General features: G+C 36.6%; 1 protein-coding gene across 1 annotated transcript; it reads left to right on the forward strand.

Annotated features, from left to right (window-relative positions):
- The first annotated feature begins 1311 nt into the window (after window positions 1-1311).
- Window positions 1312-15000, forward strand: tbc1d24 (TBC1 domain family, member 24). Its single transcript, XM_079601119.1, has 7 exons — window positions 1312-1401; window positions 4027-5081; window positions 6862-7020; window positions 8556-8619; window positions 9159-9254; window positions 10619-10859; window positions 13040-15000. Exons 2-7 carry the CDS (start codon window positions 4105-4107, stop codon window positions 13189-13191), a joined length of 1689 nt encoding a protein of 562 aa, XP_079457245.1. The 5' UTR covers window positions 1312-1401; window positions 4027-4104; the 3' UTR covers window positions 13192-15000.
- Window positions 15001-15839: the final 839 nt, after the last annotated feature.

Here is a 15839-nt window from a genome sequence, read left to right on the forward strand (position 1 = left end):
CTGAACATCTTTACCGGATCTGTTTCTTTCAGAAGCAAGGTTGTCGGGTTAAAGTAGAAAGTTGTAAATGAGAATGAAATGGAGGAAAATGATAGTCAAATGTTTCACAGCCGTTGATTATATTTGACTATGCAATCTTTGTTTTTAATTTGACAGAATCAGATGGTGGTGTAAAATCGCAATCTATATATCCTTCAAGAAATTACCTTCAGTTTACAACTTAGCACAGACATGATCCTCAATGTATTGAGTTTTAGCTGCAAGAACATCTTTGAATGATATCAAGAAAGCGTTGATGTCTTTGACTTTATTTAAATGTGACTGCATGTGATAATCTAAAAGCATGAGATTGTTTTTGCTAATGTAATGTGACCTTGTACACAGTTGCTTTTGCTGCAGAGGAATGCATCTGTTTATATTCATGTTCATGTGTTAATAATAATAATGCCGCTCAAACCGGTCCATTAATGTTTGTTGCAGCCTCAAATCTGTGAATGTGAATAACAGTGAATGTACCAACAACAGACGCTTTATTTGCAGCCAAATGAGTAATTGAATTAGTGCAATATTAAATTATGTATCTGCTTTTGAAGTTTAACATATTAATCAGGTATTCAAGTGTGGAGTCGCTTGTTGTCCTTGTTCCTCATTAGCCATGCATGATCATGCATAATCATTATGTATTATATTACTATGAACTGATGAATGATCCACTAATGCCATAACTATTTTAACATAATTTCTGTATGAGATATTCTTAGATTATATGATGTTTTTAGTGAATTATTGTAGGGTAGTGAGTCACTATTCCTTGTTAATTTAAAGGTGAACAACACTATGTTTTCAGAGTTTTGTGCGAGTCTATAGGCAAGAAGTGTGTCCGTGCAGCACTGCAGTCTTGATTGAGTTATCTTAATGACTGTCATGTGTCTGCGGATGTTGAGCACAAGGCCAGCCGTTGTCTCATTACCAGAACGACTCGACCTTCTGGCCAGTGAGGTGCTCATAAAGCTGTAAACAGGTCAGCTGATCAGCCTTTCTCTGAGATTTTCCTTATTCTCATAATGGAGAAAGCAAAATAGTTAGTATCTATGTATGTCTGGGTAAGATAGATAAGTTGCCTATATTAATAGCCTATAATAATCATAGAAACCTAATATCAATGTCCATCGATTTGACTGGTTGTGTACCATATACACAAATATCTTTAGCTATCATTAAAGTGTAATAGATAGATAGATAGATAGATAGATCTATTTCACTATTTAATAAATAACTACCCTATATATCTCTGTAAGTCTCTTCTTCACCCAGCGTGCACTGTGACGGCAGTACTCACTGCGCATGCGCACACAATCACAAATATGCCCGCTGCCTGACAGACAGTCGAAAGCAAATCAGGTAAGACGTTTCATTCAAATTATTATTCCAGTTTTGACATTTTCTTAATTCCACTCATCTATTTGCGATTCATGTACTTGAAGTGCTGCAGTACAGACTTTTAAATGGCTTCGGCATGTAGTTCAGTTTACACTGCCTGCACATTAGCTGCTCGAGCTATTCACATTAGCTTAATCTGAAGCGTCGCCGTTTCATTTGCACACATCTTCATGTATTAAAGACATGTTTAATAAAAACGACTACGCCATAGAGCTGTCAGTCTGCTGCATGTGTTTGGATACTAGTGTGTGTCTATAACGTCATCTGTCAGTCAAGTATACATCAGGCAGATTTGAACGAGGATGTGTGTGTGTCATACTTTTTATGTCTGTCAATGAAACTTAAGTTGACGTTAAATACAGGCAGTGTTTGTTTGTGAACATTAGAAGCATTAGAAGAGCAGCAAAGCGCGTGCCAGGTGGGCTTGACGGCGCGCGCGTAAGGCGTTTCTCTCGCTCGCTGATTGGCTGCTGACTTGTATCGTCATCATACTTACTATTATTCACCATAGATATTAATACAGAAAAGCTATTACGTTCTGTTTCCTAAGCAAATTTTACATTCACAAATGCAAATTTTCAAACTGTAAACCTGTCTTCTTAAAAGAAATAGAAAATTATCTAAATGTGATTTCAGTATCTACTAATAAGAAAGCTATAAGGACTGGATCTCTTAATTTGAACATTTTAATGTGATGTAATGGCCCTACCTCTTTTATTTATTTTATTTGTATTTGTATTTTTTTTTGCTGTTGTCCCCTTTATTATTGTTTTGGTTGATATTATGTGATGTGTGCTTTCTCTTTTGTATGTTCCCATTCTCAGTATATATATATATATATATATATATATATATATATATAAACTATTACGTTTTGCCAGAATGTTTCTGGAAGCTTCTTACATAGTTTAAAATAGATAAAATATTTATTAATTATGATTTTACAATGCCTACAAAAAGTGGGTTTTCAATCTTTTAGATGCCACGGACACCCAAGCGCCCCCTAAATGTAAAAGGCAATAGGCAACTATATATTTTCAGGTATAAAGACCCAAATAATACTGTGAAAATGTAATACTATAAATATATGTAAGATATAGTTCCTAAAATATCTAGTTTCTGTTACATTACATGTATCATTGCATTTTTTTCTACCTACTATGGTATGTACTGTTAGATTTATTTTTTTAATCCACTTAATTTATTTGTTTGTATATTTTTATTCACATGTTTTTGTTTATTTAGTTAATTATTAAATCAAATTTGATTTCTTTTAATCAATTTATTCTTTTAATAAAATAAAGTACATTTATTTGTATTTTTTGTTTTCTGCTTCTCTCTAAACTTTTCCAAGCACTCCCTTGCGTCCCCCAGTTTGAAGACTCCCGCTTTAATGTATACCATGGTACTTTACTGATTGATTTCCGTGTTCATATAGTACAATATATTATTTACATGGTTTCTCTGAGATAAGGTTGGACAGTGTGACCAAAAACTACCATGATAAGAGTACTTTTTATGGATTACTATAGAAAAATGTTCCTCTAAAGTCAGTTTTTTACTATGAAATCATGTAATTTTTTTTAAAAAACACAACTGATAGTATAATATGCTATTGTAATAGGTTATGTGCTTCTGACACTGTAAGATACTACAGCAGCCTGCCAGATACACGTCGTCCACCTGTCCTGGTGTAATGGATTATAGCCCCTTGACCCCTGACCTTTGGAGCACTGATGCTACATCAGAGTTTTGTCCTGAATCTGATAGTTTCATGTTGTTGACGTTCTATGAGCTCTGACCTCACAGCAACTCTAAAGTACAAGAGTCTAGTGTCTGCACACGCTTACAAATCCCATGAAGTTGAGAGAGAAGGAGAAAACAGAGCGAGGGATGTAATTGGGAAATTCTGATAAACTGAGTCAGAAAGGCACAAATACACAGACGGACTCGCAGGAGGCTTGAACGTCAATGGATGTGATTTTTGGGGCATTTATTTGATGTCCCAGGGGCATAAAAAAAAGATCTAATATATTTCACATTTAATAGTTTGGGGTCAATACACGATGCCTCTTCTGCAAATGTTTAATGTTACAGCATTTATTTAAAATATTATTATAATTTTTTTATCTTACTGATCCCAAACTTGTGAACAGTAGTGTATATCCGGATGATATACTAATGTCTGTAGTGTACATATCGGTACTGATACTGGCCATTAAAGCACAACTATTTCAAATCTCCAATCAAGTGAGTTCAGGCATCAAAATAGTATAATGTACTGTAGAAAATTTGGATAACATTTAAATACCTTTGTTTGCATACATAATTAGTGTACTGTTTGAAATGCAAAAAAAAAGCCCTGATAATATTTGCTTCCACTCAATATTATCAACCAATTCCGGTAGATGCTGCTAAAAATGCTAATATTATTTTACATTTATGCATTTGGCACTCAATGGATGGATTTTTTAAAGTTCATGCATTATTGGATTATCACCATTTTGGGTATCCTTAATATTAATGTGTTCATTCTTTGTCATTAATGAATGAAGGAGATAATGACAATATTTCTTCTCTCAACAGCTGAAGCAATATGGCCGGCTAGTTTCTCTCTGCCTTTCTCTCTTTCTTTGTGCCGGTTGACGTGTGAGGTCAGAGGTCATGGCTGTGGATTGTGGTGTGTTCGTGGACTGGTCTCAGATGGACGATGTGTCTCGCGACGCGGCTCCCGGTAAGACTGAATATAAAGACATAAAGGAGTTAAAACAGCACGCGCGCTCGGGCCAGTGGGGCAGAAACCACAGCCAGCGCTCAGCCGTTTACCAGCACCTGCTCAAAGCCCTCCCGTGCCGCACCGTCACCCCGGATGCCGAGGTCTACCGGGACATCATGGGGAATTCAAACAGCAAGCGCAACCCATCCGCGTACCTGTTGCCGGAGTTCGTGGACGGGATGGCAGTGCCGCGTTACTGTCTGAAGGTTGAATCCGTGGGATCGGCGCATGCTGTGATCTCCTGCGTGGCAGGGCAGTTCCCGGATATATCGTACTGCCCCTGTTTGCCGGCGGTGACGGCGCTGTTGCTGCACTGGAGCGCGGATGAAGCTCAATGCTTCGAGAGCGTCAGTCGCATGCTAGCTTGCAACGAACCCGGGCGGCGTTTGTTAGATCAGACTTTCCTCGCATATCAATCGGCCTGCATGACCTTCGGCGACCTCGTGCATAAGTACTGCCCTGCCGCGCACAAGCTGATGGTTGCCACTGCGACAGACGTGCTGGAGGTTTACTCTGATTGGCAGAGGTGGGTTCTGGGCGACCTTCCCTTCAGCTTCGCTGCGCGCGTGATGGACGTGTTTTTGGTGGAGGGGTACAAGGTTCTTTACCGCATCGCACTGGCGATATTGAAGTTTTATCGCAAGCAGTGTGTGGCTTCCGGCTCGGCCTTAACCAAGAAGGAGTCGGCGGCGGTCAGGAGTGATATTCAGACCTTCGTGCAGAACATCGGGAAAAGCGTGACGCCGGAAAAGCTGCTGGAAAAGGCTTTCTCCATCCGCCTGTTCAGCCGTAAAGAGATCACGCTGCTTCAGCTGGCCAATGAGAAATCACTCCAGCAGAAAGGCATCACCGTCAAACAGAAAAGGTAGACATGACATCAAAAATTCTTCAGACTCCTTGCTATCCATACTTACATGAGTTAACTATAGTGTCCTGCACCCACTAGTAAAGAAATCTGGTGTCTGATTAATTTTTGGTTTGACTGTATATAAACCTGTAAATATTCCTGTAAATAACACCTTTTAAAAAATCATGGATGTGTCTGTATATATACATTTTTCTAGTTACTCATATCTGGGCTATTACTCTATATATCTAGCGAATTCTCTATAAAGTTGTTTATAAAAGTATTAAACGGGTAAATGGAATTTCTTGGTCAAAAGTTGTGTTGATGAGTTTGACATGAAACAAAAGTGAATTGTTATTTAGTAAGACTTGAAAAGTTAAAAGGGTTTTTACATGAAATGCAAAATATAACTGCTTTTTCTGAGACGCAAGTTTGATGCCACTAGCTAATGTTTATGGAGGAAGGATGCATTAAAGGAGAACTCCGGTCAATTTTAACATTGAGCTCAATGTTTAGTAAATTTGGAGTGCTGTCAATACAGAGAACAACGACAAAAATCGGTGTTGCCTACACTGTGTTATCCTCTTTTTAAAATTTGCACCCTGTTGACTTGAATGGGGTCTAATTTTAAACCTGCTTTTATTTCTCTTATCATCCTTGATGTGTCACTACAAGTGCCCAGCCATGTTGAGTGATTCCTTCAGAGTGAACACGAGTGAATCTGACTGCAGGAGATGAGAAAGATATGAATAAAAATTATGTTATTTCAGCCGAAAGTAGTCGATTGTCGAGTTCACGCGCATAGGTTTAGTTACCTATGATCACGCGCGTGAACTCGACAATCGACTACTTTGGACTTCGACCGAAAACAGGAAGTAAATACAGGTATGTGCGAGGTCTGAAATAACATCATTTTTATTCATATCTTTCACATCTCCTGCAGTCAGATTCACTCGTGTTCACTCTGAAGGAATCACTCAACATGGCTGGGCACTTGTAGTGACACATCAAGGATGATAAGAGAAATAAAAGCAGGTTTAAAATTAGACCCCATTGAAGTCAACAGGGTGCAAATTTTAAAAAGAGGATAACACGGTGTAGGCAACACCGATTTTTGTCGTTGTTCTCTGTATTGACAGCACTCCAAATTTAACTTAATCAAGTTAAATTAAGGAGTTCTCCTTTAACTTAATCAAGTGACACTGAAGACATTTATAATGTTACAAAAGATTTCAATAATATTTCAATATTGCTGTTCTTTTGAACTTTCTATTCATCAAAGAATCCTGAAAAAAAGTTATCACAGTTTCCATTAATATATTAAACAGCACAACTTTTTTCAACATTGATAATAACCAAAAAATATTTCTTGAGCAACAAATCAGCGTATTAGAATGATTTCGAAACCAATAAAAAAAAGTGAACAGAGCCACAGTGGAAAGATCAAATATGAGAAGTTCAACTTATTTTTGTCTGTTCATATTAAAATGTATTTGTCTATTTATATCTTTTTGTGTTTGGCATCTTTCCTCAGATTACATGTTTGATTTATTTTATTCCCTAATTTTCATTTATTTCCACATTATTTCATTGTTTTTTCTGTTTGTTTCTCCTGCTCTCCAGTTCCATCAGGAGGTGGGTATCTTCATCTCTCATCATCATCCTCCTTCTCACACATTTATATATTTTTTTTTATGTTGTTGGTTTACTGATGCACAGTGAAAAATCAATGTTGATTTTGAATTGAATTATCTAATTGAAATCATCAAGTTTGCATTCTCTCTTTTTATCTCTCTAGACAAAATGTCCATTTAGCCGTGAACGCTGATAATTTCAGCTCCGAGATCTTCGGCGCTAAAGAGATCAGAGACGTCTGGTCGTGGATCCCGGAGCGCTTCGCTTTGTGTCAGCCGCAGCTTCTCTTCACCACGTCCACACACGGCTGCAGCCTGAACCGGTACAAGTACACAGTACTCGGACACTCAAGTCACACTGAAAAATGCATGAATGCATATCTAATTAGATAACAAATGATCAAAGCAAGTGGCCTTACTTTAAATCAAAATGGACAATTCCGGAATATTGCAGTATTTATTATAAATCATCATTTTTTAATGTGCCTCGTAATCTTTAAGTGATACGGTACTGGCGCGCACTGTCTGACAAGAAGCGTGTGTGTGTGAGAGTGAGAGAGAGAGAGAGAGAGAGAGAGAGAGTCGGGTCGGTGTGTGCAAAGAATGCTGCTTCAGACACGAGTTGATTTCTACTTTGGCTCTTATCTTGCTTAAAAAGCACGATAGTGAATGAGAGCATGATCATATGCTATACGCTAACCAAAGAATGCCTGATAAAACGGATGGTGCTTTAATTAAACAGAAAATATGAATCACAAAAAAACAAATGCTTACCCGCAGGGTTCGTACAAGGTGCTTGAAGTACTTGAATTTGACTTTTTGAAATGTAAGTCCTTGAAAACCCTTGAAAACAGTCGTATTAATGATGAGGTACTTAATAAGGGCTTGAATTATTTAAAGACAATGAATGTGTCTGTCTATCCATCATACTCCAATCATCTTTGTTTTATCTACAACTTTATTTTTTTACTACTTATACTTTTTTACTATATATATATATATTGTATATATTTTACACTAATTAAACACTATTCATATAAAACAAATGATTACATGTAACTACCTAATATAAATTACCTCTAAACATTGAACTAATCCTTGAGTTTTGAACCAAATCATTTATACTTGCAGTTCAATGTGAATTTACAAAGTAACTTTGAAGTGTTAATTTTTTTCAATAAAACATAAATACGGTCTTTTTGCTCAAAATTAATCCAGCACTTCAAATTCCATGGCTGGAAAAGGAGCCATATAAAAATTGGCTTCTTGAAGACCAAAAAAGTGTGCAACGTGCACATTGTAAAATATGGCACAAATCCCTCGAGATTTCAAACAATGGGCGAATCGGCACTGAAGAATCACATGCAAGGGGACATTGCACGCACTGGACCACCATCTGTCCGAGAATATTTCACCCCCACAGTCCCAAAGCAACAAATCCCCTCCCTCTCTCAGCAACATCTCTTCTCTTCTCTTATGATGTGTTTATTAGCAAGAGTGGGACAATCTGTCAATCACATGAGATCCACCAATAGCAAACCACAACGATTCTATGATTCAATCAATTCCTCATAAGCAAAATCAAGTCCTGCCTTACGATTTCTCTGGTTCCAGACTTGCTTCACTCGTCACAGTGGAGAAGAAAAGACTATCGCAGCTTTCATTTCATGCCAAATTTAAGGAAGATAGTCTCTATGCTCAAGAATATTATTCAAGAAGTCATCATGAGCAATACCTGCTGCCTCTGAGTAATAGTCATTACTCAGTTAAACAGTTTACAACAGTCTTTATGAGCTGAATGAGCTTCTCAAACTATTTTAGTGTTTTTGACATATTGTCTGTGATGTTTTTTTTTTAGGTTTTATTCACATTGTGAGGGATACGAGCCGACACTAATGCTCATCAGAACTACAGATGGAGAGGTACCAAAACATCTTTCTCTTTATTCTGTCATTTTGTTTGCACTAATTCAGTTGATTTATGCTGTAGTTTCTGTGAAGGTAATCTATGTTAGATTTAAATGATGTACATTTAAAGTGAAAATTTAAATAAGTGCATGAAGACCTGATTTAGTTTCATCCGTTTGTAACCAGATAGAGCCGTAATAGAGCCGTTAAGGCCAAATTCAATTCAATTCAATTCAAATTTATTTGTATAGCGCTTTTCACAATACATATTGTTTCAATGCAGCTTTACAGAAAATGCATTTCAGAAATGTACATAGAAAAATACAGTTAGTTAATCATGTATTAATTTAGGGCATAACATATTGTAAATGAACAAGTCATCCTTTGTTCATTTACTATGTGTTTTTACAATGGTGGTTTTAGTTTTTTGAGTGAAGGTCTGTGTTTATACTATGTAGGATTGATAGTAAGCGAACTAGGGAGGTTGGGAGGTTCTTCAGGATGAGAAGCTGCTAGTCTGTGATTGACACGCCTCTCATCCAATCGTATTGCAGGTGTGCGGGGCCTTCCTGTCCACTGATTGGGAGGAGCGCAAGAGAGGCGGGAACAAGCTCAGCTTCTTTGGCACTGGAGAGTGTTTCGTCTTCAGAGTATGTCACATTGATTTGATATCAACCATCAAATAAATTTGATTATCAGTGAATAATAGTATAGAATATAAAAAATAAGGTATTAGTTGTTACTGAATATCTAGAAATTATTGTTTATATTGCACTAGGTGGCGCTGTTTTCTTAAGTATTAGACTAGAGTGCAGTGCATTTATGTGTCAAGTTCCTTTCATCCATCATCGTTTCATCCTGTTACACTCTCAGAGGAATATTTTATAGCTCTTTGGTAATTGAATGGAGTTCTTGGTTATGTTTCTATTAAATATGAACTTTGTCTCAGATGTTTCTCCTTTGTGGGAATAAAAAGGACATAAATTAATCATAGTTATAATATAATAAAATTATAGGGCTATACATTTATTCATATTTATTGTGGATCAGATCAGATTTATTGTGCCTGTATTTATTTATTATTTAAAGTGAATCTTTGAATTAATAAAAAATGTGGTGGTAACACTTTACAATAAGGTTCGTTAGTTAATGTATTAACTAACATGAACTAACCATGAGCAATGCATTTGTTACTGTATTTGTTCATCTTTGTTAACGTTAGTTAATAGAAATACGGCTGTTCATTGTTAGTTCATGTTAGTTCACAGTGCATGAACTAATGTGCACAAGATTTTAATAAAGTATTAGTAAATGTTGAAATTAACATTAACAAAGATTAATAAATGCTTTACACGTGCAGTTCATGTTAACTAATGTAGTTAACTAATGTTAACTAACAAACCTTATTGTAAAGTGTTACCAAAAATGTAATGTTATCATACAAGGTAAAAGTGGAGCAGATAAAAATAACTATTTATAAACAAATAAATAAAGTAAGCAATAAAACTTGATTTTAAATTGTATTAAAAGAAGGATCAGATCAAACCTTAGCAAGTTGGAGCACAACTGAGACGCTATTGAGATCTTTGAAACCCTAAAAGGTACATTGGTAAATTGCTGTGTTCTCATATTATAAGATTAATTTTCAGATTTAAAGCAACTTACATGGACAATATCAGGGTGAATGTTTGCAGTTTGTAGCAGCCCAGTCTTTAAACCACAATTTAACACCCCAGCATGTATTCAGATTTCACTTCCTGACCACAAGAGTAGTGACTGGAACGCTCTGCTCATTGCTGTTGTGTTTTCAGAAGTGATATGACATAAATACACAGAATATTGTGAAAAGGTGTACGCCATAATCATCAAAATTATAACAAATAAAGGCTTGAAATATCTCACTTTGAGTCTATATAATATATTAATTTCACCTTTTAAGTTGAATTACTGAAATAAATGAACTTTTCGACGATAGTCTAATTTTCCGAGTTTCACCCGTATGTGTGTATTACAGATGAAGCCAGAGATGGAGCGTTATGAGTGGGTCATTATCAAACACCCAGAGCTGGCGAGCGCGGCCCAGCCCGCAGGCGATGAGCAGACCGGTGGCGAAGACAACGGTGCTCCTCTTTCTCTAGAGAAACCAGCCACAGACCCGTCTCAGCTGTCCCCGTTCCTGTCCGCTCGACACTTCAACCTGAACTCCAGGAACACCTCCATGTTCATGGCGGGAAACATCGACTCCATCATTATCGGTCAGTGAGATACTCATTTCTCTCTACGTTATTATTTTTCTCTTCACTTGAAATCAAGTACCGTTGCTTACAGTAATATTCTTGCACAGATAGTGAATATTCACCGTCAATACTGATATATGGAAGACTTATGATGATACAATGTGCCTTATTAATTTTAATAAACATTTAAATTTTGCATTTATTCATTTGGCAGATGCTTTTATCCATAGTAAACCTGAAGTGTCAGTAGCTTTTCATATGAGAGTGTTAAGATGGAGATATCATATATTTAATTTATATGTCTTTTATGACATGATACATGATTTAATATCATGTCTGATTTAAACCTCATTAGCAAAAATTATCAATTCTAAACAGATTCAAATCTTTTGAACTGCAAGTATAAATTATTTGGTTCAAAACTCAAGGATTAGTTCAATGTTTAGAGGTAATTTATATTAGGTAATTACATGTAATCATTTGTTTTTTTATAAATAGTGTTTAATTAGTGTAAAATATATACAATATATATATATATATTGTAAAAAAATATTTTTTTGAAGTTGCAGATAAAACAAAGATGATTGGAGTATGACAGACAGACTGACAGACGGATAGACAGACAGACAGACAGACAGACTGACAGACAGACAGACGGATAGACAGACAGACAGGTAGACTGACAGACAGACAGACGGATAGACAGACAGGTAGACTGACAGACAGACAGACGGATAGACAGACAGACAGGTAGACTGACAGACAGACAGACAGACGGATAGACAGACAGACAGGTAGACTGACAGACAGACAGACGGATAGACAGACAGGTAGACTGACAGACAGACAGACGGATAGACAGACAGACAGGTAGACTGACAGACAGACAGACGGATAGACAGACAGGTAGACTGACAGACAGACAGACAGACTGACAGACAGACAGACAGGTAGACTGACAGACAGACAGACGGATAGACAGACAGGTAGACTGACAGACAGACAGACAGACGGATAGACAGACGGATAGAAAGACAGATAGACTGACAGACAGACAGATAGGCAGACAGACAGATAGGCTGACAGACAGACAGATAGACTGACAGACAGATAGACTGACAGACAGACAGACAGACAGACAGACAGACAGACAGATAGACGACATACAGACAGATAGGCTGACAGACAGACAGATAGGCTGACAGACTGACAGACAGACAGACAGACTGACAGACAGACAGACTGACAGACAGATAGACTGACAGATAGGCTGACAGACAGACAGATAGGCTGACAGACAGACAGATAGACTGACAGACAGATAGACTGACAGACAGATAGACTGACAGACAGACAGACAGATAGACTGACAGACAGATAGACTGACAGACAGACAGACAGATAGACTGACAGACAGATAGACTGACAGACAGATAGACTGACAGACAGATAGACTGACAGACAGATAGACTGACAGACAGATAGACTGACAGACAGACAGATAGACTGACAGACAGATAGACTGACAGACAGATAGACTGACAGACTGACAGACAGATAGACTGACAGACAGATAGACTGACAGACAGATAGACTGACAGACAGATAGACAGACAGACTGACAGACAGATAGGCTGACAGATAGACAGACAGACTGACAGACAGATAGGCTGACAGACAGACAGATAGACTGACAGACAGACAGACAGACAGATAGGCTGACAGACAGACAGACAGACAGACAGATAGACTGACAGACAGACAGACAGACAGATAGGCTGACAGACAGACAGATAGACAGACAGACAGATAGATAGACAGACAGACAGACAGACAGACAGACAGACAGACAGATAGATAGATAGATAGATAGATAGATAGATAGATAGATAGACAGACAGACAGACAGACAGACAGACAGACAGACAGATAGATAAATAGATGTATCTTTTACATTTACATTTTTTACTTTTGTTTCTTGCATTAAACATTTTGAATGTACTTGAATGTCACAATGATGCTTCCTCTGATTTTTGAAACCATTTGAGAGCAAAACCATAATGAATGTATGAAAGGACATTTATTGCCCAGTCCTATAGTTTCTCTTAAATCCAGTATTATTTGAGTGGTATAGTATAGAAAGGAAGATCGTGAATACTGGATTCTCTATAACTGGATGCATTTTGTTGTTTGTGAAGGAGGAGGTGATGGTAACGCTCTGTACATCGACTCTGAGCTGAACCACGGCCGAACCGAACGCTGCCTGACCTTCGACAACCCGCCGCTGTGTGCCGAGAGCTTCCAGATCGCCCTGCTGGAGGTGTGGGGCTTCAGAGACGCCATGGCATGAGCGGCTCGCCACTGAAGGAGGCTGTGGCTGGGAGATCCTTTGTGTTGTGATAGACGTGCACTAAAACATCCTCCCTGAGCTCCAGTCAAGATCGAATGCTTACTGTGTAAATTTATCAATGCACAACGTTTTTTTTTGTTAAATTTCATGTCAGCAGAAGATCTGTGTTGATCTAGACCAGTCAAGAATCGAGATGAAGGAAATGAAGTTTAGTTAGTATAGTGTAGTACCATTTTCATCAATGCTGCATTTTATGCAGTTTGTAATGATCAATATCTACAAGAAATGAGGAGCAGAACATTAGACACTTTCCCGTTAAAGCAAAAGCAAGTCTTGGATGTGATTCCAGGCAGTTGTCAGATATTTGTTGCTGTATTTTCTGGTGCAAAACGCACCAATATATCATTGTTTTCTCATTATAGGATGGAAGTCTGTATATGTATATATATATAATTATTTTGAGAGAGTGATCAAAGTTTATCTGTCCCACATCACTTTTGTTTTTCCATACATTTGAGTGCCAATTGGGAGGAAATCTGATTTCCAGGTTCTCGGCACAAGAAGACCGTAAAACATGAGCTCTTCATGAATCTTTAGTCAATACAGAATTACTTTTGGGCATTCATCATGCTTAAATATCATTCATCATGCTTAAATATCATTCATCATGCTTAAATATCATTCATCATGCTTAAATATCATTCTAATGTTCTTTTAATCCAGAAATGAATCATTCTGTCATCATTTACTCATTATCCTTCTAAACCTGTATCGCTTACTTTCTTCCGTTGAACACAAATAGAGAGATTTTGCAGAATAACTTTTTTCACACGATGAGAGTGAATCTGATCAGGGCTGTCAAGTTCATAAAAGGACCAAAAAAAAAGCACTATTAAATTGAAATAATAATGTATTTTGTAGCGATACTTTTGTAGCTTTTGTGACGTTTGCTTTCAGAACAGACACTGGATCTCAGATCTCATTTGCACATTCGCATATTCACGATTTCAAACCGGATGCAGCTAGTTTGAGTATGCTTGAGATTTGAGTCATTCTGTTGCTCACACCACACTTGCTTTTGAAGACTGGAAATATAGTGCACGAGCTACTTGCAGCTTTCATTGCACAGAGTTTTTTTGTGTGTGCTCCACATAAGAAGGAAAGTCATGCTGGTTTGGAACAATATAAGAGTAAATGATGACAATCTTTATTTGTTCATTTCATTTATGAATTTCAGTAATGCACCATATCACTCCGTCCGTATATTAAAGAACCATGCATAAAATTAATGAACGTTAAATGTACGCAGGTTGACTTGCAATGTAAAGTGTAGTAGAGATTCAGTGTTTGTTCTGTTAATCATTTAATAGTTTTTGCTTTAATTATATGTATGATGGCATATTCAGCAGTATTTTATGTGGAAGTATTACATTTTATGATTTATCTTTTTCTTTGCACTTATTGAACCTATTTTAAGTTGCCGAATGTTAGTCAATCATCTATGAATTCATATCAGTAATATATTGTTTGCTGTCAGATCTATGTGTATGATCAGTAAGGATGTTTTAAGCTCATATCTTTGACTCAGAACTTGTTGAGGAGTGTGTACATTGTGACGTGTTTGTATGTTATGTGTCTCATTCAGGTGGAGCTGGTGTGTTTATGTGTTTAAAAAGTCTTAAACATGCTAAACTAAATTATAGTGTCAAACATGTAGTAATCTAGTATCTGCTCATAGAAGTTGTGAAGGACGGGTTATCTTATGCAGGGCACATTGGTATGAAGAATAAAAACTGTGCAAGGTGTCAATTCTGTTGTGGTCCTCACTTTTTCATGCACGTAACTATCTAGTCCTTCTTCATTATGCAGAATGTGTAAAAATATGATTTCCAGGCCTGGAAAAGTATTATTATTTTTTTGTCTCTAGAATGATTTTATAAATCTGTATTCAGAAAATACCAACAATTGGAGAAAACTTTCCCTGTAAATCTCTCTGATATTAGCGTTTTAACGATGCTATAGCTGTAGTATTTTGAATTATCTGCTTTGTATCTGTCACTTTTTTTAATTTAAATGTATGTACAGTACGTTTACGACACAAATCGTCCGAGTTTGGCACAGTTAGCAGTTATTTTTTATAAACACAATACTATTAACTAAAATCATTGAGATCTTCTTAACCCTTTTCTCTTCTGGTCTCATGATACGTGTGAGTTTGACCTTATAATGCAGATTCTCCCCTTGGCTAAATGAGACCAGACTAATTGATCTGATGTTTCCTGAACAACATGTGTCCACCAGGCAGACTGGCGCTCGAAATAAATATGGCTTGATTACAATACTTGGTTACATTTTAGATAATGGAATTTATTATTATATTTTTTATTTAAAATAGTAAACAATATATTAAATGTATTTTAGTATTAAATACATTTTAATATTACGTTTTAAATGTGTTTTATTTATTTAAAGTATTGATTATTTAATTATTATAAACATATTTATGTTTTTTTATGTAATATTTTTTAATATACATATATATAGTGAGGAAATAAAATGTACATTAAATAAACATTTGTCATCTACCCCACACTATATCTGCTCATGTTTATTAACATATTATTAATAGGCTATGTGTTGTATCGTTA

The sequence above is a fragment of the Phoxinus phoxinus genome, assembly GCF_949152265.1.
Source record: "Phoxinus phoxinus genome assembly, chromosome: 24".
NCBI lineage: Eukaryota > Metazoa > Chordata > Actinopteri > Cypriniformes > Leuciscidae > Phoxinus > Phoxinus phoxinus.